This window comes from Sturnus vulgaris, chromosome 16, assembly GCF_052056855.1.
Source record: "Sturnus vulgaris isolate bStuVul1 chromosome 16, bStuVul1.hap1, whole genome shotgun sequence".
Lineage (NCBI taxonomy): Eukaryota > Metazoa > Chordata > Aves > Passeriformes > Sturnidae > Sturnus > Sturnus vulgaris.
This window is the reverse complement of record NC_142258.1, coordinates 2751672-2779480: the sequence shown is the minus strand read 5'-3', so window position 1 is coordinate 2779480 and position 27809 is coordinate 2751672. Positions and strand designations below refer to the sequence as shown.

Genomic DNA, 27809 nt, shown 5'->3' with positions numbered 1-27809 from the left:
TCTGTATGAATATTTTAAAGATCTCAATTCAGTGCTTGTTCACCAGCAGAAACATCTTTTCTGTGCAAACCCAGTGAGGGCCAGGAAGGAGAATGAAGAGAAGTAAATGTGTTGCTACACTTTGTGTCTTCCCTGTATAAGCTGCACTTCTTTCCCTTTTCCACTCAGGGAACTTGCTTTGCAGTGTGCCCTTACTGTAGGTCTGGTCTGTGCTGTGTGAGGCACAGGCTTTTCCTTAATAAATAGTCAAAGAGCTTTATCATCTGTCTTAATTCCACGTCAGTATTGTAAGGATTTTGGGTGGACATGGGCTCCTGGTTTTAAGATGTCTTTCAAAACAATCCCAGTTCTGTGCCTTTCCCTCAGTGGTAGATCTGCTTTCTTGGTAAGTAAAATAAAAGCAACCAAAAAGCCAGAAAGAGCTGTAGTGTACGTGCTGTCATGGAGCATTTAAAATTGCTGGAGATGTCTGAACACAGAGCAGGTTTTCTGTGGATGTGCTGTCATGGAAGTTCATTCTGACAGGGACCAATCTAAAATAGCTTTACCTTTATCTTGTGATTTTCAATTTGATTTTGCTCCTGTGCCTTTTTCACCAGAGATGATTCTTTTTGGTCACTGCAGGTGAGTTAAACATATATATAGAAGAAGGTGAAGCCCCCTTAGTTGTTCCAGTATAAAGTTGTTTTTTGCTCAGACTCAAGACTTCTGAGGATTTGCCACATTTCATGCTGATTAGCAATCATTAGCTGTATGTTACATTTCTTATTTTTTGTTCTATTTTTCAGTTGCTCCCGAGTCTGTCAGGAAAGGAGGTAAAAACAAAAGGCAGGCAGACCAATAGGTAGCAGCTGTAGGGTTATTGAAACCAGATGTGCAGTTAAGTGGGGAAATACCACAATGCCTAGATAAAAAAAATCAGTCATGGAATAGAAATACCAGTTTCTGTACACTGTTAATACAGAAACCTATTTGCTTATTTAAAAACAAGGAACTGTTAAATTCTTGATATCCTTTCATCAAATAGTGATGTAAAGTCTCATGTTGATGAACATCACCAGACTTTATTTACACATTTTTAAAAAAAAATCTCTTGGGAAAGGGGAAATGAGTGTTACGTTGCAGATTGAGAGGCTGCAGGAAAGATCAAGACTCTCTAGGTAAAGATTTTTGTTTCCATTTTTATATGTGGAGCCCTGTTGATGGCTCAGGGTGCCTTTTGCTCTACTGTGAGCATGGAACAAAGAACAGGCTGTTATCCAAAATGGGGCTTAAATGCAGCATTTGTTTTAGTTTCAACTGTAAACAAGTTGAATTTCACACACAACTTTGAGGAGCTCAGCCTTCATTTTCAAATCAAAATTCATACCTACACTTGCATTAGTTCTATTAATTAAATGTTCTGCAACATGAGGGTGTATGGATGAGGGAACAGCCATATCTGTGACACCAGACTGTGCAGACAGCAATAGTCCCTGTCCTTATTTCACATTAAATACTGCAGCCATGTGCTGTAGGAGGACACAGAAAGTGACTCAACCTTCTTGAAGTAAAACTGGAGCTTAATCCTCCTAAGCAAAGCTGTTGGGTCTGTAACCAACTCGGTATATTTGAACTCACAAGCAGTAAATACCTTGTTGTGCTTATGGCTCTGTCAGCACCCATTGTACAGTTCTGTTCCAGTGAGTTTTAATTTCTCTGCATTCAGAATTAAAACAAAAAGCTTGCATTTTTTGGAGCAGACTGATTATGTTTCATGTCCCAGCTCTATGCAGTGATTGTAATGAAGATTCTGTCACTGCCTTTGCAGAGCTGAGGTCTGAGTGAAGGAAGGCAAACCAGGAGATCTCAGTGCTATGGTTAAGAATTCCTCTGTAATTGAATTAGCAGGGAAACTTTGATTCAGGTTCTGTCTTGTTTTTACATAGCTTTCCCACCGGGATTAACTGGTGTGGTTATCCCAAAGCATTTTACCCAGGGACAAATAATCAGGGCAAGGGTTAATTTCATCTCCCCTCCACCCTTCTTTTCTGAAGGTGTGATCTTAGGCAAATGGAATGCCAGGGGATCTGGTGAGTGCCTGAGTGGGAGCTCTCCAGGAGAAAAAGTGAGGCTGTTTGGAACATTAAATAAAACTTACTGTATATAAATAAGTAGGTTTTGCTCTTTTGCCTCTTAAACAGAAGTTACCCATCTCACTTTATTTCTTTTTTTGTTTAAGATCATGTAGTTATATAGGTTGAGTGATTTCTCTGTGATAAATAGGAAGCTACAAAGTTCTTCCACCTTGAAGTAGGTTGGTGGTGAGTAATGACTATCAGATGGTTCTCAGGACTGAGGTGGTTTTTTTCCTGGTAGCTTTTCTGGCAGACACACCAAGCATTGAGCTCTGTTTGTTTTAAAAATATCTCACTGCATCAATTAACATTCTCATTTGTGCTACATGAAACCTATTTCTCAATAGAATCATGACATGACTTACACTGCATAAGAAAAGGAATGAAAAGGATTTGGGAGTAACAGATAGTGGTGGAGCTGGATGGAGGGAAGATAGAGCACACAGAATCTATTCATTGAGCCTTTTGGCTAAAAGGGTTGGTGCACTCCTGTTTACCTACTGATGTTTGTGTTGTAGTTTTGCTTCACCAGTGAAAATGAATTTCAGGATGGTCCAGACCCTGAGGTTTATCTAAATCCTTTTTAGAATGACCATTCAGGAAGGTAGGATTAGATCTGTGACTGGAACACTAGGAATACCTGGGAGTAGAGCAGAATGCAGTGCATCCGCTCAGAGATGGAAGGAGCAAAACCTTCCTTTTTCCCATCATTGCTCATCCTCATGAGCCTATCACAGTGCACAGCACAAGCATGGGAAGAGCTGAGAAGTGAGAACCAAGAAGGAAAAGGAGGAGATGATTTATGGCTTTGATATCTGAAGATGCTACTGTTGAAGTGACTTATGCATAAAACAAACTGAAAGAAAGGTACAAGAGGGGGGAAAAATGTAGTTAAGGCTTTTTACATAGATAGAAGCCTTGCATTTAGTCATGAAAAATATAGAGTTTGTGCTGATTTAATAAAACCTTTTCCCTGAAATAAGTGTAGAACATACAAAGTTCATGCAAGCAAAATGTAGTTTGTGATTCTTTGAACCCTTGTTCTTTGGGGAACCTCCAGTAGGTGTTCTACTGCATGTATTCCATGTATTGCCCACTCCTTTCATCTATTGTAAATTGCCAGGAAATTTAAAGTCTTTACTGATAACCAATTTCCAAGAGGAGTTCTTGGCTTCTCAAATTGGACTTGAACCTGGCACAGGATTTCTGCCTAGAAACTCGTAATTACAAAGCTCAGAGACTGCTTAGTGGATACATGTGCTGGATAAATCAAATTTATCTGTTTATCCACATAATTGAGAAACTTCTGTGCATGTTTTTGGCAGGAGGAGGAGAAGGAAGTACAGATGTGTAGTATGGTGGGGTCTTGTTTTGTTTTAAAACTTCACTGGTATCTGTATAATTTTGGTAGCAATAATGCAAATTACAAAGCCTGTAGTTTTTTTAAATCCCCCATAGATTCTTTCTAGAATGCAACAGCAAGTGTTTTAAGTGGAAAAACAAAATTACTTTTACTTGGGCTGTGTGTAAGAATGGAGCTTTGAATCCTGGTTGGTTTGTTCCTTTCTCCCTCCCTCCCCTTTTTTTTTTCCTGGAACAGCAATTAAGCAGTGTATTACCCAGCACTTTGAAATTGCTCAAACTAGTTCTCTCCAATATAAACAACTGATACTGCTGAATTTAAAACAAATTTAAACAAAAAAAAAAAGCTTAAATTATGCTTGGAACGGTTGTGCCATTAAAGTGTTTTAAAGGTGACTTGCAAATACATCATTGTTTATATTTGCACACTTCAGTGAAAAGGTTGGAATAAGACTTTACATGGGCTCTTTTCCTTTTTTGTGGATTGGAACAGCCCTGATAGGCTGCTCTTCCCAGCAGCAAGGAAATGACAGAGATGGGATGGATGTTTTATACATTCCAGTCAAAATATTTTTATTGAATGTACTCAGATTCTTTGTTTTATTTAATATTTATTTGAGCAGTGAAGCTTTCCCCCACCCCGCATTCTTACCAGGCAGGTTTCTAGTTTTTTGTGTGATAATAGTTAATAATTTTCTAAAGCTTCCTATCAGATCCTTCTCATCCTACTGAGGTAGCAGAGAATGTAAAATCTGCTGGCAGGTCTTGTGTCTGCAGTGGAGTAATTACATGGAGTGCTGGTGGTTAAAATGACCAGAGAGCTCTGGGACTAATTGTAAGGAGTGACAGAACAGGGAAGTTTTATTGCTGCAGTTCCCTGAATTATGTTGAGCAGCAGCTGCATCAGCAGATTTCAATTACCACACTCCTGCTCCAGTCCCTCGGTGTCATCCTTGTTGGCATCAGAGTTAACTATTGATCTTTGTATTTATAGGAGCATTTTGTGGTGTTTGGCTGCAGAGGTGCAGCTTCTTGTTTGGGGAGAGAGGAGCTTGTGAGGAAGACATTTCTGTGGGAGGAAATAAAATCATGTAGAAAACCCTACCAATATGAGGAGTAGATGAAGATTGTGCTGCCTTTTGCTAACCTGTCCCTTAAAATACAATGTTTTCTCATGGCAGGTTTGTAGCACAGTGCTTGGACTTAAAATGCTCAGAGACTGTGCAGGGAGAAACTCAGAGCTGGGGAAGGAAGCTCACTTTTCCAATAAGGATGATAATTATATACTGCTGAGGGTTTAAATCCTGATTTTGTTCTGTGTATTTGCCACTTACTGTCTTCTGTCTGGGAAGAGTAACTGAAAAGAAACGGCCATGGATTTGATAGGATCTTGGGAAAACAGAACTGTGGTGTTGCAGGCAGCATTTACTGGCAGATACCTTTGCTGGAGGTGAGGGAAGGCAAAAAGACTCACAAATGTTCACTTATTAAAAATAAAATGTTACTCTGTCAAGTGAATAAACTCTTCTGGGCCTTTCCTGACTCCTGCAGGGACACCACAAGTATCCCTGCTTTGCTTTTGGAAGTGATATTGCTGTGCAGGGATAAAGGAAGAGCTGAACCTCAACCCAGGGAAACACAGACCCTTAGCATGGGTGGTTTTTTGGCATTTTTTGGGGGGTAAGTGGGTTGGTTGGGGGTTTTTTTTGTTTGTTTGGGTTTTTTCAAGTGGCACCTGACTGGTTTGTAATTTAAAAAAGTTTCCGTGGGCAGTGTCATCCTGCCCTGTGCCGATTTCCCTTCCCAGCTGTGTCACCCCCCAGCAGCAGCAGTGTTTCACATCAGGCTGTGCTGACTGAATAATTCATCTGTGCACTCTCTAATGTGCTTCTGGCAAAATCACCTGGGGCAGTTTTAGTCACTCCAGAGCCAGCTCATCGAATTGTGAGTGAAGCAGATGAAGGAGCAGATGCAGGAGCTGGTCCAGCACCAGATTCCCAGGCAGGGACACCCTGCTGGAGCACTGATGGCAGCTGGCTTTGGGGATCACTGACTGAATGGGGACCTTCAGCTCTGCAAGCAGCTGGCTCAATAAAGTTGTTTTTAAAGCCTTTTACAGTAAAAGGCCAGTACTGGCATGAGGCTGCTGCCCTGCTTGGAAATTTTTCCATAAAATTTGGAGTGTGCACAGCATTTGGATGCAGAGTTGTCGTGGGTCAGGGATTGGCTGACAGTCAGAATCTAATATTCTCATCTTCAGTGTTTGTTCTGATAGGGGGGGGGGGGGGGGCATTTCATTCACATAATTTGTGAATGAAATTGCTGATCCTTTTCAAATACAGGATTGTTTTTCCTTTTTTTCCTCCCCAGGCTATTTTAATAATCCAGTGGTATCAGTAAGCAAATTGTGAGTGATGCTTGTGTCTGCCTACCCCACTCCCTGCACCCCCACATTTTTCATGCTAATCCATCACAAATTGATGGAATTTCAGGGGAGAAGACTGAACTTCTCCAGCAGTCTGTGACAAAAACTGTCTCTTTCCTTTCTTATTAAGGCCATCAGAATGAAAGAGTTTAAATTGATTTGACTAATTGCTCTCATTTAACTTTTTAATAATGAAATGCTCTGAGGCTGTGCAAGTTGTTAACAGTCATGTCCTTCTCTTTGCTTTGAGCAGTTTTACTCTGGGCACCGATCTCCTCACATTCCATATAGGTTATTGCACCTGGTATGGACTCACGCACGGCATTTAGCAGGGTACGAGCAACAAGATGCACACGAGTTCCTCATTGCTGCATTAGATGTGCTACACAGACACTGCAAAGGTAAGGCTTGTCCTCAGCCTCCAATCAACAAGGATTATTGCATCAAAAGGAGGTAGAACCATCTCTTCTTAAACCAAGTCTAGTGCCAGTACAGAAGGCACTCTTCCTTTAAAAATGTTCGGTAGACTTCAAATATTTATAAATAAATAAACCATTCCCACCGTCAAAAAGTACCAAGAGTTAGAAACAGACAAGCCTGTACATTGGTTTGAATCACCATCATGATGTTCTCTTATTGGTTGTGAGTCACTGTCTTCTCTTTTAAATTGCCATTTTAATTCTATTTATATTTGAAGTAGTTAGAACTCTTACTCAGTGTGTCATGGGACTGATGAAAATAACAGGAGAGACGCTGTGTCTTAATACTATTATTCTTCTTAAATGTGATTCTGTTGTATTTCTGATACCAGATTGCTTACAGAAATGTGAATAAGAAAGAGCAATGGGTGGCTATGGTATCTTGTTTTATTAGTCTGTATAGAACAATATGTCATTGTACAATACAATAAAAATATTCAGTGCCATGCTTTTTGATATGAAGTATCTAAGTCTTGATTTTGTAATATCATATGAAATGATGTATTTTCTGTTTGTTAGCTGAAGTTAAGCTGAACTGAAAATTTCCCAATCTATCAATGTTTTCTCTAGCTTAATTCACTTACTGCAGCAGCAAAACTTTTACTCTTCCTCCAAGGGAAAAGTAGTAGGGTTGATATTAACAGAAGAAACAAAAAGTTCTTGGTTATCAAAAAGAAGATTTAAGCACTCAACTTTGCTCAAATGCTCTTAGGAAAAGCACTTAGAGTTTGGTTTTATGGCTTAACAGAGGACCATCAAAGGGAAGGCTGCTGCTGCTTCTCTGAGCCATTGTGAATCTTACTTTTATCTCTGAGGTAGCCCTGCATGGCAGGGGCTTGTTCACATCCATAATTGGTGCCTCCTAAAGAATCTTCTCCAAAAAAAATATTGCTAAGGACAGGAGTACACAGAGCAGTTCCTCTGTAGTTATTAATATCTGTCATTTGACAACGACTAACTGGATTTCAATAATCCAAATTAAACTGGTGTGGAAGTCCAGTAAGGAACAAAATCTACCCAAATATTGACTTCTCACTTCTTAATACTGAATAAATTCAGCTGCAAACAGAAGCACTTCTTTGTTCCTGTTAAATTCCTGAACCATTGATCTAAAAAATCTTGAAGATTTTTTCATCATTTTGGATATAAGATTATGCTCATATTTCTTCTACACATCCTTATTAATTAATGAAGTAGTATTTGTATCTCAGAATTGTAAAGATAAAAACTTGCAACAATATATGTCCCTGAGCTCTTCTCAAACGGATAAAGAATCTGAAAAGGCTTTAGAAAAAAATGTGGTTTGACTTTAAATGATGAATCTCTGTGACATATCTTCCTTGACATCTCTGCAGCCAGGTTTTCAAATTTCTGTTTCTGAAGAAATAGAGAGGCTTTTATTAAATCATAGTAAATAATCTGTACCACATCAAGGTAATTTAAAAGCAGTGGTTGAGCAGTTGTGTGGGAACCAAACAAGTTAATCTAAACCAGAATTTCAAGTATAGTCATGCAAAACCACATTTGGAATGAACTAGTTTTCAGTATAATGAGAAACTCTTCCCACTTGTGTATCCACACAGACACACTTGCATTGAAGTGTGCAGATGTAAAAATATTATTACTAATAGTGAGAATATGTCCTACAGCTACAATAAGCAAATAATACCTCCCCTGCCAATATTAAATATTTATTTTAATGAACGAAGAAAGCTTTTAAAGCTTCCAGTCAATAGTAATGAAATTTTACAATTAACACACAGTGAAATAAAATAAAATAATGGGGGAAATTTTGCTCTAGGTTTTGGACATTATTCATGATTACCAAGGCTTCAGGCACCAAAGTAAATGAAAGTGTTCCTTATGTATAAATATCCAGTGATGTTTGTTTGGCTGCCATTAGTCATTTATCCCTTTTCCATTCTATGTACTCAGCTGTCTTAATCAAGTGAAGACAAAGCTGAGAATATTTGTTGTTGATCTGTCACTGCCTAAATTAAGAAAAATACGTGATTTTGATGTCCTTATAAAGATAAGTTTTGTAATCCTATAACTGCCCGGAGATGATTATGTGGGCAGGCTGCCCAGGTAATTTTGGTTTGGTTTGGTTGGTGTTTTAAATGCTGGTTGAATCTATACTTTGTTTTAGTGACATCTGTGGAGTTTGGGAAGGCCAGGAAAGCTGTGTGATGTCCATGTGAATCCTGTGTGAGGGGTGATAGATGTGCTGGCACTGTTGGGTTGAGCTGTGGCATCTGGGCAGGGCATATTCTGAACCCTCAGTAGGGCTCCTCTGTGCTGCTGGAGTAATAGAAAATATTTCTGAATAAAAGGGGTCGAGTCTGTCTTACCTGTGCATCACTTTTTCATTTCAACAGCTGGAGGCAGGTGATCTACCTGGAAAGTAGTATTTTAGTGGAAAAAGTAGTGTAAATAATCAGTATTTCTGCCCAGGCTGCCAAGCATTAAGTCAGCTTTTAGTCAACATGACAGATGCATCTTTATCCTCAGTGCTCTGGGATAAATTCAGGGGTCTAATTCTGCAAACTTCCAGGCTGGTGAGGTTCCAATCATGCAGACACTTTTTAGTTTCCCACCTTTGTGTCAGACATCTTCAAGCTTGAGGAAACTTAAACCAGAATTACTGTTCTCTTAAAAGGATCAAGAATGCAAGTCAAAAATCACAGTTCTGCCCAGTGGCATCTCTGGTTGTGGGGATTTCTGTACTTATTACAGGAGCAGCAGCACTCAAGTGACAGAGATGGACACTGCTACACAAAGGTTCAAAAAGCAAGATAAAAAAATAGAAGTAATCCTGTGTTTTTATCTCAAACTTTATTCAGTCTAAAAAAAAGGAGAGTAGTACTTTAAAGCTGATCATTCCTCAATGTTTTTGGATTTCTTGAAGCATTTTGCATTCTCCTTTAACAAGGGGTGCTGCAAAATAAATCTGAAACCAGAAAAGGAATGGTGTACTGAGATTTGGGAGGAAAACACTGCCCTGCTCTGTGAATTCTGTATGATATTCTTAGGAATTGGTAGAGCTTGTGAAACATGTCATCTGCTCTGATCCATATAGATTTGTGTGTACACTGCTTTGTCAGAAATAACAAGCTCTTGTTCAGAACACCAGGGACCAAAGCAAAGCAGAAATATTAACATTAATGTCTTGTTTTGATAAACACCCTTTTTAAAATCTGACAATTCTTGACTTCCCTTTTCTCATTTAAAATATAGAATGGAAGACTGAGGCAAAACTTGTGTTTTTATATCAAAACCAAAAGCAATCTTAAAAAGTCTATAGCTGTTTTTATAGTTGCTATGTATTATTTACCTTTAGTGGTATATTAAATGCCTGATTTGCACACAAATTAACATGCTTAATATTGCACAGACACAGTAGTAACCTGTGTGGGGTTTTTTAAGAGTTGTATTTAATATGAACCCAAACTCCTGAACTCAATTTTCAGCCATTCTCATAATCACATTAATGTGCACATTGATGTGGTTTAAAGTTTGCTTTTAGTCTTGTGCTGACCATTCATAGAAGCTGTTGATTTCCCTGGACCGGATTTAAACCCAAAAAAAAAAAAAAAAAGTCAGAAATTAAAACCTCATTTAGGAGACAGAAATGTTGAAGGGAACCTTAACTTGAGCACAACAATCTAGCAGCTTCTAGTTCTCAGCTGCATAATATACCTCCCCTCAGCATCTGTTCCATATTGACAAGTGTGTGGAGGTGGTAATCTTACTCTTTTTTTCCCTCCTCTCCAACCAAATGTCATGGGAAATAATGTTGAGTGGGTAATACCCTTCTGTTTTGCTGGGAACAAGCTTGCAGGATATTCATTTGAGACCCTCTCATCGCTGATCCTAATTGACTTGTGTAATTGAAAAGGGAGAGCTCAGTTCTCTCTGGAGGAGGAAATGTCTGTCTGCTGAAGGTGCCCAGCTGGGATGGTACCTGTAGGCCAGGGAAAAGCTCTCAGCATTGCTTTTCTCCTTCTGCCCCCTCAAAACAAAGCAGAGACAATGTTTGAAATGGGGAGATTACAAGGATGTGTGGTAGTTGCACGTGGATCCTTTAAAAAGGAAAAGTGGAGTTTTAACTAAAACCCAATTAATTCTATTTAATTTGTTTTTTTCTTTAATGCTTGTGAATATAAGTGAAGCTTTTTCTGTAGGTGAAGGATGCCTTGCACAGTCTCTATCCTGTATGCCCTCTTCATTAGCTTAGCATAATTGAGCCCTTTAAAAGCTCTTAAGTTCAGCAAGATTTAGCTGAAATTCCCATCAAGAAACGCCTCAGACCGGGTGTGATAACCCCCAACTTGAACCTCGTACACTTGAAATCTAATTTTAGAGCATTTTCTTCAAGAGTCTTTTTAAGGAAACAATGTGCTTTTCTTGGCAATTCAGACAAAAGTTTCTAAAGCCTAAATCCGGCAGCTGAGGGAGAACTTTCCTGAGGCATTTGGAATCTAATTAACTCAAGTGGCCCATTGCAGCTTAGTAGGTATCACCTATGACTGCTTTTCCACACTTAGTATCTGCTGGAACCTTTGCCAGATTATTATATAATACTTTTCAACATAATTCTAAAGCTTCATTGGAAAGAAAAGAATATAATTCTATCTGTTCCTACTACAAGAAAACTCTTAACTAGAGCACCTTAGGCACATGAAAATGGTCTGTTGCCCTACTTTTAGCAACTTTTCGTTTCTTCAAGTGTTTTTTTGGACATTCTTGAGTAGAAAACAATTGGTTTTTGAGAAGTAGCTGAGATTTGAGGAGTATTTCAGTATTTCAATCTTAGCATTTCAGTTTCAGAAATCAAATACTTCCCAGTAAGGTAAATACACTGGGAAAACTGTCCAAACTTAGTTCTGTTGTAGAAGTTGCTGTTGAAGGAGATGGGAAAACATCTTGAGATGTAGTTTGAAAAATAATTAGCTGGTGCTGTGTAGTAGTTGATTTGTGCTTCTCTGATTGCAAAGCAAGCCCAGTTTGCATCTGTCCTACCCAAGGAAAATAAGCAGTGGACAGTCTGGAAATCCAGGGAAAAGGTGTCATTCCTACTCCACCTGTGGGGAATGGAGGGAGAAGGCTTTGAAGCTGAGAACTGTGTGGATAAGTGTTTGAATATTTAATTCTGTGGTTACTGTGAGAAATTGAATTGGCCTAATCTCAGCATTCAAATCCTAAAAATGACATTTCACTCCTGGGACCTGCAGTGATGCCTAAAAGATGGGAATGTGTTCACTGTGCCCCTGGGGAGCTCAGAGGATTGCTGTGCCTCTGGAGAAGCTGGAGGAGCATTCCTCCTCCCTTCAGAGAAGGACATCTTTCATTTTCCCACTGATGAAATCCTGCATGGAAGGTGCACATTGATGATGAAAGGCCAGAATGGAAGCAGTGGGCTGGGGATTAGTGGCTCTTTGCAAACCCTCTCCCCTCACTCTATTCACAGAAGTTGACTGGGATAGCAGTAAAAAGTAGAATTTGCTGAAGTTTCTTTTCTCTGGGAAGTTGAAATACTGATTTTCATGAACTACCTTGGCAACTCCTTTGTCTTAGGAGTTGATCTTTATGCCAGGCAGTGCAAAGCAAACCTCTGTAAAGGGAGATACCCTAAGCAAGAGTTTGGCTAAGAGCTGCTATGGCTTAAAGCTTCACCTCCACATTTAGTCACCTTTTAGTTTTCTTCTATATTTTTCAAGGAATTCTGATCTTATTTCTTCGTTTTCTTCAATGCACAACTTCTGCAGGGTTCTGTATTATCTTTGTGAACTCACAGTTTAAGTTTTGAGTTAGAAAAAGTTACTGGAGACACAGTCCAAGACAAACCACTGTTCCCTCAGGGGATTTTTGACTTCTGAGCCTCTGTTTGCATTCCTGCAGGTGATGATAATGGGAAGAAGGCCAACAACCCCAACCACTGTAACTGCATCATAGACCAAATCTTCACAGGCGGACTGCAGTCGGATGTTACCTGTCAAGTCTGCCAGTAAGTCACTTCTCCTGATCCTGGCCTCATCTGAATCTGCACCCCCTCCAGTGCACTGCACTGAACCTTTCCTCTCTTGAATACCAGTAAATACCAGCAGAACTGCAGAAAGACAAGACCTGTGTAAGTGCAGCACCATGAGGCACCAGCACAGATTTCCCAGAGAAGCTGTGGCTGCCCCATCCCTGGGAGGGTTCAGTGCCAGCCTGGATGCAGCTCTGAGCAGCCTGGTCTAGTGAAAGATGTCCCAGCCCACAGGAAGGGCTGGAATGAGTTGATCTTGAAGGTCTCTTCCAACCAAACCATGCTGGGGCTCTCTAATTCTCTCAACTAAATGCAATCAGTTACCAGTTAACTGTCACATACCAAGATGTACCTAAAAAGCTGCATGGAAAGTGCCACAGGCTTATGCACGCAAACCTTTTACTAGTATGGCAAAGGTTGTGTTTTCCAAGTTCCTAAAGAAAATACTTCCAAGATCTCTTTGAATTTCAAAATACATAATTGCAGCTACATATGAAGAAAATTCTGATACAGAACCACATTTTCCTTCAGTCAGGAGCCTCCTGTATCATTAGGAAAGGTTTCAAAGAAGCCGATGCCTAATGTAATCTCAGGTACCAGAAAAAAAAGCCTTTACAAGAGTATGGAAAAATGTATTTATTGTTCTGTTCTGTACTGGAACAAGTTGACTTCTCTTTGGAGAGGTTTGGTGTTGCCATAGTGCAGAAGTCAGAGTTCTTGTTTTTTGTTCTGCCTTGCATTCTTGCTGTCCTGCACATGGGCTGGGCTTGTTTGAATCTGCTTTTATTCTCAGTTTTCTGAAGGGATTTGCAAAAAATTTACTGTAAGAAAAACATAAGAAATTTTGTTCTTTGCCTGGTAGAGCACAGAATCCTTAAGTGATAATGCAAAGCTTGATTTGTTATGACACAATATTAACATTGATGAAGCTTTGACAGAAGAAGTTTTCTTTTAAAAATTGACAACTTTTGCACAAAAGAAACAGGTGAAAAAGGTAGAATATTGAAGGCTTAATTAGATTGCAGAGTGAAAGACACTAGTTTTAGGGGAAAGGAGAACTCAAAAAATAAACATAACAGGGAGCTTAGACCCCCTGAAGTTCTCTTAAAAATGGATGCTGGAAGAAAAGATTAGAGTCAATAGCAGTTAAAATTTTGAGCAGCTTTTCCCACAGTCTGGCTCTTTGCTTGTCTTCAGCTGTCTTTGGAGAACTCTGATGGAGAACACGAGCTACTGCTTGGTGCAGGTATTCTTTGGCCTCTCAAATCCCAGAGGCTGTAGGAGATGCTGAGAGGAACTGCAAAGCTGAATTCAGTGCATTGCTGGACGGCAAAAGTATTTTTAAAAAGCCTTCTCTTTTTTGAGGTAGCCTTAAGCACCATCTTCCATGTCTTGAGCAGACAAGACCAGCTTCTAAACTACTAAACTAGTTGGATGGCACATAGCTGTTGTCACAGATGTTAACTGGTTTATACTGGTCAGTAGTGCTTCTGTCTCAGAGCAGCTCTGCTTTGGGTCTCAGGCCCCCAGCGAGTGGGAGAATGTCTTAAATACTTTTATTTTGCATTTAATACATCACATCCATTTCCCCAAACATGCAGCTTTTAAATATTCAGGGAAGCAATCAATTGTGGGAAACCACTCTGGAGCAGCTCTGTTTTCTGTCATCTCTGAGTGCCCTCTAGGGGTGATGGAGATCCCAAAGTCCTTCAAATTAAATACCTATAGTGCACCCCAAAGCAAGAGAGAAACTGCTTCTTTGGCTTCCTTTAAAGGTGTTTGGAACCCTTCTCTTCCCCACAGTGGCGTTTCCACGACGATAGACCCGTTCTGGGACATCAGTTTGGATCTGCCAGGCTCTTCCACCCCCTTCTGGCCGCTGAGTCCGGGCAGCGACGGCAGCGTCGTCAATGGGGAAAGCCACGTGTCGGGCACCACCACCCTCACAGACTGCTTGAGAAGGTATGGCCTGCCACAAACACACCTTGGCCTTGGACAAAGGCAATTTGGCTTCATCTTGCTCTCCAGGTGGCTCTGAACACTGGGATTAAGTGATGCTTTGTCACAGCTCTGTCCCCAAACAGTATTTTTACACATATTTTTGGTTTTCGCATGTAAGAAGGCTCCGAGCAACAAGAAGCACTCAAAGCCTTTTGCCACATGATGTAACAATAAAACAAATTTTGCATTGCCTGCTGCCAGGCAATGTGATTTCACATGATATAAATCACTGATGTCTCTCTCCATGTTCTTGGTTCTGGTAGCTGAGGAGGCACGTGAAAAGAGTTTATATTGCATTTAATATTTATCTAAATTCTAACACCAAGTAGGAATCAGATTTTGCTTAGAGCACAACTCAGAGTCAGCTACTGCCAGCTTAGTTGCAGAGATGCCATTAAGGATTAAAGGAATGGAGCTTTCAAAAAGAAAAGGTAATTCTGAGGCTGACACTTGGGCATCTTGGAAACAGGTACCTGGGGAGAAGGTTATGCCTTTGTGTACAGCTCACTTGGATCTTTCAGCAGATCTGAAAGTCATTCTCTTGTGGCAAATGCAGATATTTGCCTGAGGAAGAGGTTACCTGGAGCCTGGGGCAAAGCTAATCCTCCTGAAATAAAAATTCATAGTCTCTAACATCTGATTTCTAATCTGCTTGACACCGTTAAGATCAATAGTTTTAAGGAAAGGAGGGAATTAGTACAAATGAAAAATTGCTGATGCAGGAAGACATCAAGAAGCAAAAGCAATTGAATTCTGGTGATTTTCTTCAACATAGAGATTAGTAGAATTACAGTTGATTATAGGGAAGGGAAAAACATCCAGGTTCAAAGATACTTCCAAAAAGTATGGATTTTGGAAGGAAGTTGCACTCTAATGGATAAAGAGGATGGGTTTGTGTTTTTATCCAAAAGTTAGCAAGAAAAAAGATGTGTAACTTCATGTCAGTGTGGCCATGCAGCTGAATTTGACCTGAAGAAGGAAGGATTGAACAGGAATGTCACACAAAAATGGAAATACAAGGGCATTCCAAACAACTTATCAGAGCAAGTTTAGGAGCCTTTTTAGAAACTTAAGGGAAAACAGATAGAAAACAAAAAAAAGAAAAACAAACCAGAGAATGATGGCACATTCCAGGTAAAGGAAATCTTGTTAATTAATGAGGAAGCTATGATGCCATTTAGTGCTGGAGGCTGCTTTGGCCATAGTCAGAATGAGAGTGAGGGACAAACTGACACCGTGTTGCCCTCACATTCTTCATGTGCATTAATGAAAAAGTTTTAACTGTATTTTGAAATACTTCATCTCAAAAATCCTCTGTTACAAGGCAGCCTCTGGGGAAATGGTTGATTTGCCCTGTGGAAATCTAAATTTGGGGGAAAGGACTGAGAAAGCAAAGTCCGTGGTCCTGGCCTTTCTGTGCTGATTTTCTGGAAAATAAAGATTTTGCTTTAGTTTATAGTGAGAATATTGAGGTAATCCATTTTCTGTGAGCATTTCCTTGTTCCCTAATGGTCTCTCCCCATGGCTCCTTTGAGCAGTTCTGTCTGAAAATTTTGGAAGAGATTTTTCTAGTTGTCAGCAAAGGTTTTTTAGAAGGGTATCTGTATTTTGAAAAGAACTTTGTGTTTACAGATCTTTCCATCTCAGAGCTTTGATCCCAGCCCTGGAGGGCTACAAGGTAGAATAGTGTGTTGCAGAAGAGTGTCTTCCATACCAATGTTTTTGGGTTTGAAAACAAAAGATTTTTCTTTGCTTTCTGTATGAAAATGAGCTGCTCTGCTGTAGGAGATGAACTAAAACTGAGCTCCTTTCTCAGCCACTGATTCACTTCAGTGCAAGTTAGAGCAATGATCCATATCACATTTGGATATCTGAGCCATAGCACTTTACATTATTATGGTTTTATTGTAGAATTTCCCAAAATTACTTAAAACCCACTGGCTCTTGTCTCTTGTGCCAGTGACCCACAAGTAAAATCGTTTTCAGCACATGTCAAAAACCATCTGATTGTTTTGTGCTTTCCTTTGCTTTTCAATATTTTTTTAGGTTTACAAGGCCAGAACATCTAGGAAGCAGTGCCAAAATCAAATGTAGTGGTTGCCATAGCTACCAAGAATCTACCAAACAACTCACTATGAAGAAGTTACCCATTGTGGCCTGTTTTCATCTCAAAGTAAGTTCACAGGGGGCCAACAGAGCAGAGGATGTGATTTCCTCTCTCAGAGGATGAGCTGAATTCTTGGATGTGTTTTCTGACTAAATTTTTATGATATAAATTAATATAGAGAACATATTGCCTTGCCCAGCTAGATTTTCTATTAAGATAGTGTTTCATTATGTCTGATGTAGCTTTGCAGTGTGTCTGGGGAAACTTAACCAGCTTGAATCTAGAGACAGAATGGAAGGCTGGTCCAAAACCTGAACCAGCACAGAAACCAATCTCCAGTTACACTCCCTCATCCTACAGGGTACAATTTTTACACTTTCACTGAAAGATTGCCACTGTATTGAAGGAAAAGCATGGAAAAGTTCTGATACCAATTTTCCCAACTGCAGTGAAGTTTTAAACATTTTATACATTTCCAAAGCAGATGTCACATGAAATTATGGCAGATAATGTCACAGTTGTGGCACTTGGATAGTTCAGTCCTATTCAATTTCTGTCTGAAATGTGGTGTAAAGTGAGCAGCTGTCACAGCAGGTGAAGTCACTCTGTCAAGAGGCAAAGGGTCCTTGGAAAGTGATGCCACATCCTGGAAAAAGGTGTTACAGGTGGGAATTCACAGGCCTTCCCTTTGGGACAGTCATGGCTGCAGGTGTTCATCCCCACCAGCTTCTTCAGCTGCATCTTTGCCACTGACCATGAGGATGTGCAAAGTCACATGCCAAAGATGTTATAGCCCAACCAGTTCCTTTGTTTTAATTTGGTTTCCTGAAGGACATTTTTTCATATCTGAATTGAGGTTTCAGGAGTGCTTGGCTTTTGGAGGCAATTTTGGCCTTTTGTTTTTATTGCTATAGAGTAGTTAACAAGACAGACCTTCATGATTCTGCCCTTTAGGCAAGTCAAGGTGAATGTGCTCCACTCCTTTCCTATACTTTCAGTATTTTTGTTATCCCAAATGACTGCAGATTTTTTTGAAAATAAATTACTTCTCCTAAGTGACGGTGTTGTCCTGTCTATGCAAAATGCAAATTTCATTTTGTGTGTTAATGCAAGAGAGAAACACAAAAGATAGGAATTACAGAAGTCTCAGCTTTTCACATCTGGATCTGTTGCTAGGGAATTGCCACAGCATCACAATTGGAAAATAATTAACTTGAAGTGTAAATAGAGCAAAATTTCTGAGAAATGGAGAGGGAAGCTGCCTTTATGTAGACACTCATTCATCTCTTTCTGGTATTTGTTCTTGTTTCTATTTAATGTTCAATGAAGGAGATGAGGAGAGGATGGTGGGTATTGCAGGCCCCTTTTGGCTGAGGGACAAGGCTTTTTTTGTTAGCATATTCCATTTTTTGCCTTGATTTGAATGGATATTCCTGTGTAGGCTTGACTCCTGTCACTTGAGATGATTGGAGGGGTGGATTCAGAGTGTGAATTTGAAGGCAAACTCTGTTATCACCAGTTCTGTGAGCCAGGGTAGGCAGCAGCCATGGGTTGGAACAGCTCTAGTGCAAATGAAATTTGGGTAAATGCTCTGTGTGCTCTCCCTGTTTAATATATTTTTTCTTTGATGTCAGGCAGGAATAAGTTTGTATGCATAGATATCAAGGTGAATAATCTAATTAATACTGTATTAACATTGAGCCCACAAATGGTGGTTTATTTTCCTGGTAGAAATGTATGGTTATTTACATGGACATTCCCAGAGAGCTTCTAGGAAAAATCTAGGGCTGTCCCTGCATAGTGACTGCTAATGTGCTTTCATATTACTGTTTCTCAGCTTAGGACATTTATAAAAGACATAAAAATTAACTTTTCTCTAAAGAAAAACCCTCTTGCCTTTGCCTGCAGCGGTTTGAACACTCAGCCAAACTGAGGCGGAAGATCACTACGTATGTCTCGTTTCCACTGGAGCTGGACATGACACCTTTCATGGCTTCCAGGTGGGTCCCAAATCCAAAACTCCCTACAGACTGAGCAGAACTGGTTCCCAGTTTATACATGTGCAGCACAGAATATGGAGCATACTTGAGAGGGTACAGAGTCTGTGGTGGTATTTCTGCCATGAGCTTCTCTGTGGAAGGTGTAGCTTGTCTAAACCCATTTTTAGATAAACTCTTCAGTTTCATGTGCCTGAAAAGGATTTCTATTTAAACATTGTGGTGGGGTTCTTTAATGGGTGGTATGTTTTTGATTGCTTGTTAAATTTATAGACCCAGATCCATCCTGCCTTCAAATCCTTGCTTTGGTCCCCTCAGTGCCCACCCACCTTCTATCCTGTGCAGTTGGCCAGAACACAGCCAACCTAATCCCTAACCAGTATTCATGAAGTTATAAAAATCCTTCCTCTTTATTCCTGCACATATGCAAATCTGGGGGGTTTTGTTTAGTACCTTCAACTTCTGTTTAGAAAATGCTGCAAGAAGCAAAAACACAGTCCAGATTAAAATAGAAACAGCAAGACTTCTCCCACCTCCCAGGTTTGTGGAAGACATGGCATTTATTTAAATGCACCTTTATGAAAGGAATTTCATCAGCTTAATTAAAAAATATTTGTCAAGTATTCATGCAAATATGCAAGAGGATATTCAGATTTAATTTTTATCTGAAGCAGTGCAGAAAGCCCCAGACCATGGTATCTCTTAACAGAAAGACTCTATTTGATGCTGAAATTTTACTTAAAATTTCCAGCTTTGCCTGCACTCCTCATTTCCCAGGAAAAAAAGTAGATGCTTCTACCAAGAGAGAAAGGAGAGCCTTGAAGCTCTGTTAAATACTGTTATATTAAGAATATATGGTTTATTCCAATATATTCTGGAGATTTTGAGACTTCCTTCTTCCTCTGTGGTGAATTCTCCCTGGATAGAAAAGGCTCTGCTGATAAAAGGTATCCAACATAATGGAATAGAAATGGGATAATCAGCAGGCATAACTCAGTAGTCTGAATTTCACCAGCTAGGAAATCAACAGCATAATCCTATTGCTGCTGTCAAAACACAAAATGAATTTACAAGTCAGAGCCGGGATGATTGACCCATCACAAGATAAAGGATTGATGTAATTAGATAATTTCCTGGGTTTCAAATACAAATCTTTTCTTAACCTATTTTTAAGCTTTTTGGATGAAACATTTGACGTAAACAGATGTGTATTTGAAGCCTTGACCAGGAGGAGAAATGGTGTTAGTGATGTAGCACTGCTGTGAGAGCAAATAAAGCATCTTGAACATCCTAATCAACCCTTTGCTGCTCGGCTGGAATAAAGGACCTGGATTCAGCAAACGGGCTGTGTGTCATGTCAGAGCAATTTCCTGGGTTTGGGAAGCCACTGCTTTAAGTGACTGCATTTTTGTGTGTGTGTGTGTTGCAGTAAAGAGAGCAGAATGAACGGGCAGTACCAGCAGCCGACGGATAGTCTAAACAATGATAATAAGTAAGTGGTGCATTCCATGACTCCTATTGTGAAAGGTAGTTGCCTTCTAGAAGGAGATGGTGTTGCTTTATATCCTGCAGTGCCAGTGCATTACCATATCTGACAGCACAGTAAGTCTGAAATGTTGCAAAATAAAGCTTCACTCACTGCAGTTCCTGCCCTTCTATGGGGCTCTGGCAGTTGTTCCAGAGCTGAGGGTGATATCTCCCCAGCAAATGATCTGTGGGCAAAATTAAATGCTGTGGTCACAATATTTATTCCAAGGGATGGGTGTTGCCTTGAAATATTCCTCTTCCTATTGCTATGGCAAAGGCAGTTCCAGAGCACCAAAGAAAGTTAATAGAACATTGACACTCAAAGTCAAGAGTAGATCCCAATAATCCTGGGTCTGTTGGTCAGGTATTGATTCCAGTCAGAATAAATGATGGATAGGGGTGAGACTTGCTCAAGAATGTAAAGGGGGTGTAATTGAAACCAGTATCCATTGCTTTATGGGAATAGAAATGGTCACACAAACCTTACCTCTTCAGTTAAGTGAGGTTACAAGTTTCATTGCTGCTGTTGTGTATTTAAATTCAAGGCACTTGGTTTGCCACTAAAAGTTTCATTAAGAAACTGGAATCACACAGAGATGTAAAACCAAACTAAGCAGGTCTTAGTGCAGGTGTCACCCAGGCAGGTGCTGTGTGGGGCTGCAGCTTGAATCATTAGATGTGGGATGTTCAGTAGTGTTAGAAAAGGTCTGAAGGTAACACAGGTGATCACTTTGGAGGTTTGCACATGCCTTAACTAAGAAGCTGTTAAAAATTGAGCAGATTTAGGTAATGAGAGCAAAGACATGTGGATTCCTCAGGGATCTGGGTGCCAGGGAACATCTGGGGCAGTGTCAGAAAGCTCCAGCTGGGACTGAGGGTGCTGTCCATCCTAGTTGGATTCAAGGACTCCCCTGGAGAGGGTGGCTCTAAATCAGTGGCTCTGTAGGCAGTCAGTGAATAGGTGCCTTGTTGTGGCACCTCTGTGTCAAAAGAGTTCTGTGAATTTTGAGCTTGAGTAGGACAAGTGAGATTAGAGAGATTATTTTACCATTGTGTAGCTGTGCTTGTGTCACACACAGAGTGTGAGGGCAGCGTTTTATGAAAGAGTTAAAGAGAGTGGAAAATGCTTGAAAAGGAGCCACTAATGTATTTAAGACTGGAAACAAAATCTTACCTTAGAACAAAAGAGCCAAAGATTTCAGTCTTGCACTTTTAAAAAAAGAAAAGGAAAAAGGAAATGAGAGCAACTTGATTATCAGGATCTTTTTTGGAACATAGGTGGGTCTGTAGGTTTTCAGACCAATGGACAGCAGCTTCTGAGAGCTGGAAGTTGAGGCTGAATATATTCACTATTTCAACATAAGTACAGGCTTTGTAGATTAAGGACAGTTAATCAGTTCAGCAGTTTATCATTAGAAATACCTAAGATTACCTCCTTCCCCATACCTCAAATGCATTTTATCTGGTTCACTAGACTAAATCAGGGAAGTAGAAAGTCAGACTGGATGATCAGTGGTTCTCTTCAGGAACACACCAGTATTGATCTATTTCAGAAGCAGATTTGGTAGCTGCTATTGGTAAAGCTGACAGTGGTCACCAGACTGGAGCGTTGCAGAAATAGCAAGACAGGAAAAGAAAAATGTTAATTTTTTTCCCTGGGCAAGGCCACCCTCTTCCCAGCTGGTGTTAAAGCTGGTGTTTTACTGATGCATCAGATCCTTTACCATTGCTCTGTTTTTTATAAACAAAAGTTTCTGCCTGCATGAAATGTCTCTTGTTTTCCCCCTTTTGATCACATATTCATGATGTGTTTTCTGTCCCAGGTATTCCTTGTTTGCAGTAGTTAATCACCAGGGAACCTTGGAGAGTGGGCACTATACCAGCTTCATCAGGCAGCACAAGGACCAGTGGTTCAAGTGTGATGATGCCATTATCACCAAGGCAAGCATTAAGGATGTGCTAGACAGTGAAGGGTAAGTGGTCCCCTGGGAAGGGGAAAGGAAGGCAAACTTGAACCTTTGTTGGGTTTTCTTTACTTTTAAAAACTCCTTTTAATCATAGAGAAAAATAATTTCTCTCTTGAATATCCCCTGTAATGCTCAGTGCTCCAGCATTGAGACTGCACAATTGTATTTATACATAATTGCTTTATAAGCCTGGATATGCTGAAGGGAGGGCAAGGGTGAGGGACATCAGATGACTCTGCAATGTCTGGAACTGGTGCCCATGTCCAAACTCCTGCTAATGGAAGGGATTCTGAAAATCAAAGTGATGTGATCACCCAATGCAGGAGCAGTGCTTACCTCTATGACACAATCCAATCAGTGCCTGCAGAACCTTTGGATTATTGTGAGTGTAAAAGGTTTGAAGAAAAGCCATGAAGGAAGTGCTGTGATCCAGAATAGCAAGGCTCTATGGGAGGCAGGTAGAGAACATGAGCTGTTTCTTAGCTCATGGCTTTAAATTAATCTCAGATTGACATTATGGCTTCTGATATTTATATTACACGAGTTTTGGGAGGACAGAGCAGTATTTTTCAAGGGAAGCACCATAGTGTTCCTCATTTGAAGGAAGCACTGGGGACTGGTATATGTTCCAAGAAAAAACCAACTTAAAATCTGAAGTCTTCATTTTGCATTTTCAACTATGGACTTGGTACTGCAGAGAAGTTTTTACCATTCTTGTTTTAATTACTTGTGACATTTTCAGGGATTGCTGCAGGCACAATGTTCAGGTTGTAATTTTTTTAATAGATTTTTCCATTTTCCCTTTTTTTTAAACATCAATCGGGAAGTAAAACCAGAATTCTGTAATACCTGAATTTTAGTGTTAAATGACTTGACAGGGAACTTCTGCTTTGAGGTGAGCAGAGCAATGAGTTTGTTGTAATTCAGTACCACATACCTGGTGCTCAGGTGGGGTTATGCCCATGGAAGAACCTGCCAGAGGCAAGGAGGAGAGGTTGTACAACACAACTATTGCCCATAAAGGCTGGTTTGAGCTTTGATGCATTTCCCTGACTCGGATAAAGGCTGAGTGTGAGGGAATCCATAGGGCTTGGATGGAATTATAACAATTGGAACATCACAGAAGTGCTCTGAGGAGTCACCAGTGGCTGTGTCAGTGTGGGAACAGGTTTGTGTGGAGATCAGTCCCCTTCTGTGTGACTGCTGCTCCCTTCTGTACCAGTACACACACAGCAATTAGGGACAGGAAGAATTGCATCCTTTAAAACACCAGATTTGAGTACAGATTGACACATGGGAGATTTGACTGGGACATGAGTGTTCAACCATGTGGCTGCTGCTTCATTTTGCTTCTGTTCCAGTAAATGGGAGCCAGTTTGCAGTAATCAAACTGATCTCTGGTAGTGTGACTCTAAAGCAACAGTTGCATCTTAAAGCACCTTTATTTTATGTCAAGTTAGTGTTAAATGGTTGCTGCCTGGCTGGGCACCAACAAAATCCAATATTCCAGAGTTTTCAGATCCTGAGTAGATTTCATAGAATCATAGAATGGCCTGGCCAAGTAAAGACCTTAAATCTCATCTCACTCCAACCCCCTGCCATGGGCAGGGACACCTTTCACCATCCCAGGTTGCTCCAAGCCCTGTCCCTGGCCTTGAACACTTCCAGAGATGGATGAGGCATCCATGGGGATCCTCTTTGGTGTACAGCTGTTCAGTTCCCTGAGTTGCTGGTAAAATTATGTCAGCTGGCATCCCTCCTTCTCATCTCTGGTTAGTGGGGATTTCTTTTCAAATTGAAAAGAAAAGCAAAATTAACAACCCTCATGTCTTACAGTTGCATCAATTGAAACTCATCTGCTTTGGCACAGAACTGACACTGTCCCTGTGCTCTCTTCCAGATATTTGCTGTTCTATCACAAACAGTTCCTGGAGTATGAATAGCCTTATCCAGCAGCTTGTCAGATGTAAACAAGGAAGAAACAACGCAAGCCTTCTGAATCGACACACAAACCTACCTGAAATGAAAAGACCCATTACAAACCAACTCGCACTGAGCTGTAACAGGACCTACTTGACACTGACTCACAGCCTGGAGAGTGAGAAATGAACAATGTCCGACGTGTGTGCAGTCCCACGAGGACAGAAAGGGGGAAAAGAGGCTGCAGTCAGTCACTTAACAGAGGAAATATAAAATGAAAGGAATGCTCTGGGTGGGGGAAATGGGAGCAGAGGAGTCCGGGCACTGGTACATCTCCTGTGTTCCTCCAAAATGTGTGTGGGAAGGCAAAGGATTCTACCCTCATCTCCATAAAGCATCTTCTCCATTCGGTGCTTCAGCTCCAACGACCAATCATATAACAGTTAAAAATTAAAAATCCAAACCCATTTTTTTATGCATATGGGTCTGAAAGCAGTAGAGTGGAGGAGGAGGGGATGAGACAACTAAAGGACTTTGCAAGTATCTTTTTATTTGTGAATTTTAGTTATTAAATAAATACAGTATGAAACTATTAGGCTCTTTTTTTTCCAACAACCATAAAAGAAATCCTGGATTGTGGAACTGAAGCTGCAGTACTCAGACAGGTTTTCAAGCATGCCTGCTTGCACAGGTAACGTTCAATGCCATCGGACTGCTCATCCAAAAGCATCAGCACAGATTCTGTTGTTTGAGCCCTTTTTTGTTTTGTTTTCTATAAATAGCTATTTTCTTAATTTTTTTTCCTTTTATTCCCTTTTTTCACGAGAATGAAATTCATAAATGCAACCATCAGTAAAAATGAATGAATTGGCGTGTTTATACTGTAAGAGTGGTCTTGGTTCTTTTTGGTTTTGTTTCGTTTTGTTGTTTTTTTTTTTTAAATCTTGTGAATAAGTTTGAATTTCTCAAAAGCGCTTGTTTTGTTGTTCCTGGTTTTGGTTTGGTTTTTTTTTTCCCCCCTACTGCCTTCCAAAGGTGGATTTATATATATCTGACACTTGAGAGAACCTCAGTGGTGAAAAATGTACCATCTGTTGGGAACGGTCGCTGCCGGGGCAGCTTTGAGCGATGGATCTGCTGCTACTGAGCCCTTCTGCAGTGCTCTAAGTAAACAACACATTTTCCTGGTGTATGCTAGGCTGGTATTGGTTCCTTGTATCCTCCCACATGGATTAACTCTTCACGTGCTCTTCTCCTCTTGCAGTGCCACAGCCTGTGTGTTGGTGTTGTCAGCTTGCAGCTCTGGGGCCTTTCCTCCCCCTCCATGGCTGTGGTGAGCTGCTCCTGCTGGATCTTGCTCTCAGGAGCTTGGGCTGAGGGTGGAATCACAGCCTGGGAGAGGAAGCCTTCAGAGCTGGAAGAGCAGAAATATCTTTGTTCTCCCTTGTGGAGAGGGTGAAGCATCAGTTGGGCACTGTGTAAGTTGGTGTCACACCACAGATCACAGAATGGCTTGGGTTGCACTTTCAGGATCATCTTGTTCCAGCCCCTGCCATGGCCAGGGCCACCTTCCGCTGTCCCAGGCTGCTCCAAGGCCCCTCCAGCCTGGCCTTGGACACTTCCAGGCATCCAGGGGCAGCCACAGCTTCTCTGATCTTTAACCTCTGCATAAATCCCCAGTCAGCCATTCCTCAGCTTTGCCAGTGTGGAAAGGCAGGGAGGGATCTCAGCCTTTAGTTCTGTGCTTTAGGAAGGACGTACAGCTGTCTAACCCGCTCGAGATAAAGCAAAAACCAGGAAAATAAGGGAATTGAGTGTGTTTGGTTTTTAAATGAGCATCTGACAAGAGCAGCGGAACAGAAGGATGGTGAAATTCTTTTGCGCACAGACTGCAACAGTACGAGGAGGTTTTGTACATCTGTGCCAGGGCAAGGAGGAGGAAAGGGCGAGCTGCAGCATCTCGAGGAGCGTTGGGTGTGGTGTGGGGTGCCCCAGTGCTGCCCAGGCCATCGCCTTCCCTGCCTGTGTAACACATCCCGCCGGGGCAATTTAATTTCCATCGCTACTCGGTTAAAGCGGAGCGATGGCTCGGTTTGAAACACGGCCGGGCAGCTGCAGCTCCTGCAGGAGAGGGGGCCCCTCCTTCCCCCCGAGCCCAGCACGGCATCGTGCGACGCTTTCTGCTGCTGTTTAATAATGCAGCAGCCTTGCGGAGGAACCAGGCTCTCGTCATTCCCAGCGCTGCTGCATTGGCATTCCCGGCTGGACGAGCGCTGCCACCGCGCGGCAGACACCCGGCAAGGGCTGAGGATGATGAGGATGAGGATGATGATGAGGATGACTCCGGCGGTGCCTTCGCTTTGTGGCGCCGAGGTCTGAGCCTTGGCTGCCCTTTTAATGAATTCTGTTTTCCACAGCACACGCTCAGCCGGCAGAGCTGCTGCAGCCGGCTTTGTTAAGCCTTCAGGAACAAATTGTTTAGGGACGAGGCAGCCGTATAAATCACCCTTAATTTCTCCTCCCCGCCCATCTGGTGGAGAGGGTTCTGCTCTGTGCGGCTGCACGGGCGCAGATGGTTCTCGGGGGGAGCTTTCAAGGCTCTCTTTCTGGTTTCAAAAGCAGAATTTCTGGGGTATTAAAGGCTCTATTATTCTTTTCTTCCCCCCCCTCTCCCGCCTGCCACCGCACCCCCCGTTTCTCTGCCCGAACCACACCAGGTTCTATTTCCAGCAGCAGTAAATCCACGCCGGCTCCGAGAGGAGGGGACAGCATTTTCCCTTTTCCTATAAAAATGGAAGAGCAGCTGCTGGCGTACGAGCAGCGCTACCCCTCGTGCTGTTTTCTCTCAAACACACCCTTCTCTCCCCCTCCATCCCTTCAGGCAGCTCATGCACTGAATTATTTCTCCGTGGTTTTTCCGTGGAACTCCCTCAACATCGCCTGTAGGAAAACGCCACGGAACACAAAACCTCCCTGATGTGCTGACACTCAGCAGTGACAGGCTCCATCCTCCGCCAGTGACAGCTCCTCAACCGGGGCAGCAGTTTGGGCTTGACTTGTTTGTTTTGAGGTTCATTTTCTATCGGCACAGCTGGATCTGTTGGGAGGAGGCATTTGCAGAAATGACTGGAAACAAAGAGTGGTGCAGCGATGCAGGCTCACGGTGGGGTGTGTTCTGTTACCTGCCAGCACTGAACACAGGGACACAAAAATAGCCACAAAGTGGTTTAGCTACATTTTCATGTCCTTCAGCCACTCGATTAACGACAAAGACTTGCCTGATGCTGGTGCCTGATGGAAAAAGCAGAAATGTGAGAATTGGTTAAACCCTGGGCAGGGGTTCTTGCTCAGAATCAGTGCCCTTAATTCCATGTGATTTGACTCATCCCATCTGGAATTGCTGGTGTCCTGTACATAGTGTCCCTCTAATATTGGAACTGATGTCTCCAGGTATGATCCTTTGGATCTGCTGGCCAGTGGCTCTAAAATGTGCTGCCAAATCCATTGAATCCTCTTGGTTCTCCAGCTAAGGGTGTTTGTTATTTTCCTGCTAATTTGTTCAAGTTGCTTTGTGTTACCTTCTCTCGGCTGATAATTGTTGTTACATTCCCACAAGGAGGGGAGGGTGAGGGATGCTCTTCTCTTGTGTCTGGGAAGGACTTGGCTTCTGATGAGTGTTTTCCCAATTTTTGATGGTGACAGGAGGAGCAGCCCTGTCCCAACCGTGGCCTTGCCTGGGTGTGAGGTGAGTGGCCTCCTGAGCCAGCTGGGGCAGGAGCTGCTGGTGCCACACAGGGTGAGCTCCTGCTCTCACTGGCACAGGCATGGCCCTAAAATCCTTCTCATTTGAATAATTGATGCCTCTTGATCCTCCAG

The 27809-nt window shown here is 41.5% G+C and overlaps 1 protein-coding gene across 2 annotated transcripts in view; it reads left to right on the top strand.

Moving 5' to 3' along the window:
* USP22 (ubiquitin specific peptidase 22) overlaps positions 1 to 24525 on the top strand; it is a 91525-nt gene extending 67000 nt beyond the window's left edge. For both annotated transcript variants that reach the window (XM_088174272.1, XM_014870914.2), the window contains 8 exons: positions 6158 to 6305; positions 12285 to 12390; positions 14218 to 14376; positions 16462 to 16588; positions 18431 to 18522; positions 19949 to 20011; positions 21870 to 22019; positions 23914 to 24525. In XM_088174272.1, the coding sequence (XP_088030398.1) occupies positions 6158 to 6305; positions 12285 to 12390; positions 14218 to 14376; positions 16462 to 16588; positions 18431 to 18522; positions 19949 to 20011; positions 21870 to 22019; positions 23914 to 23956 (888 nt within the window). In that variant the 3' untranslated portion in view covers positions 23957 to 24525. The remainder of the gene's footprint in view (positions 1 to 6157; positions 6306 to 12284; positions 12391 to 14217; positions 14377 to 16461; positions 16589 to 18430; positions 18523 to 19948; positions 20012 to 21869; positions 22020 to 23913) is intronic.
* Positions 24526 to 27809: the final 3284 nt, after the last annotated feature.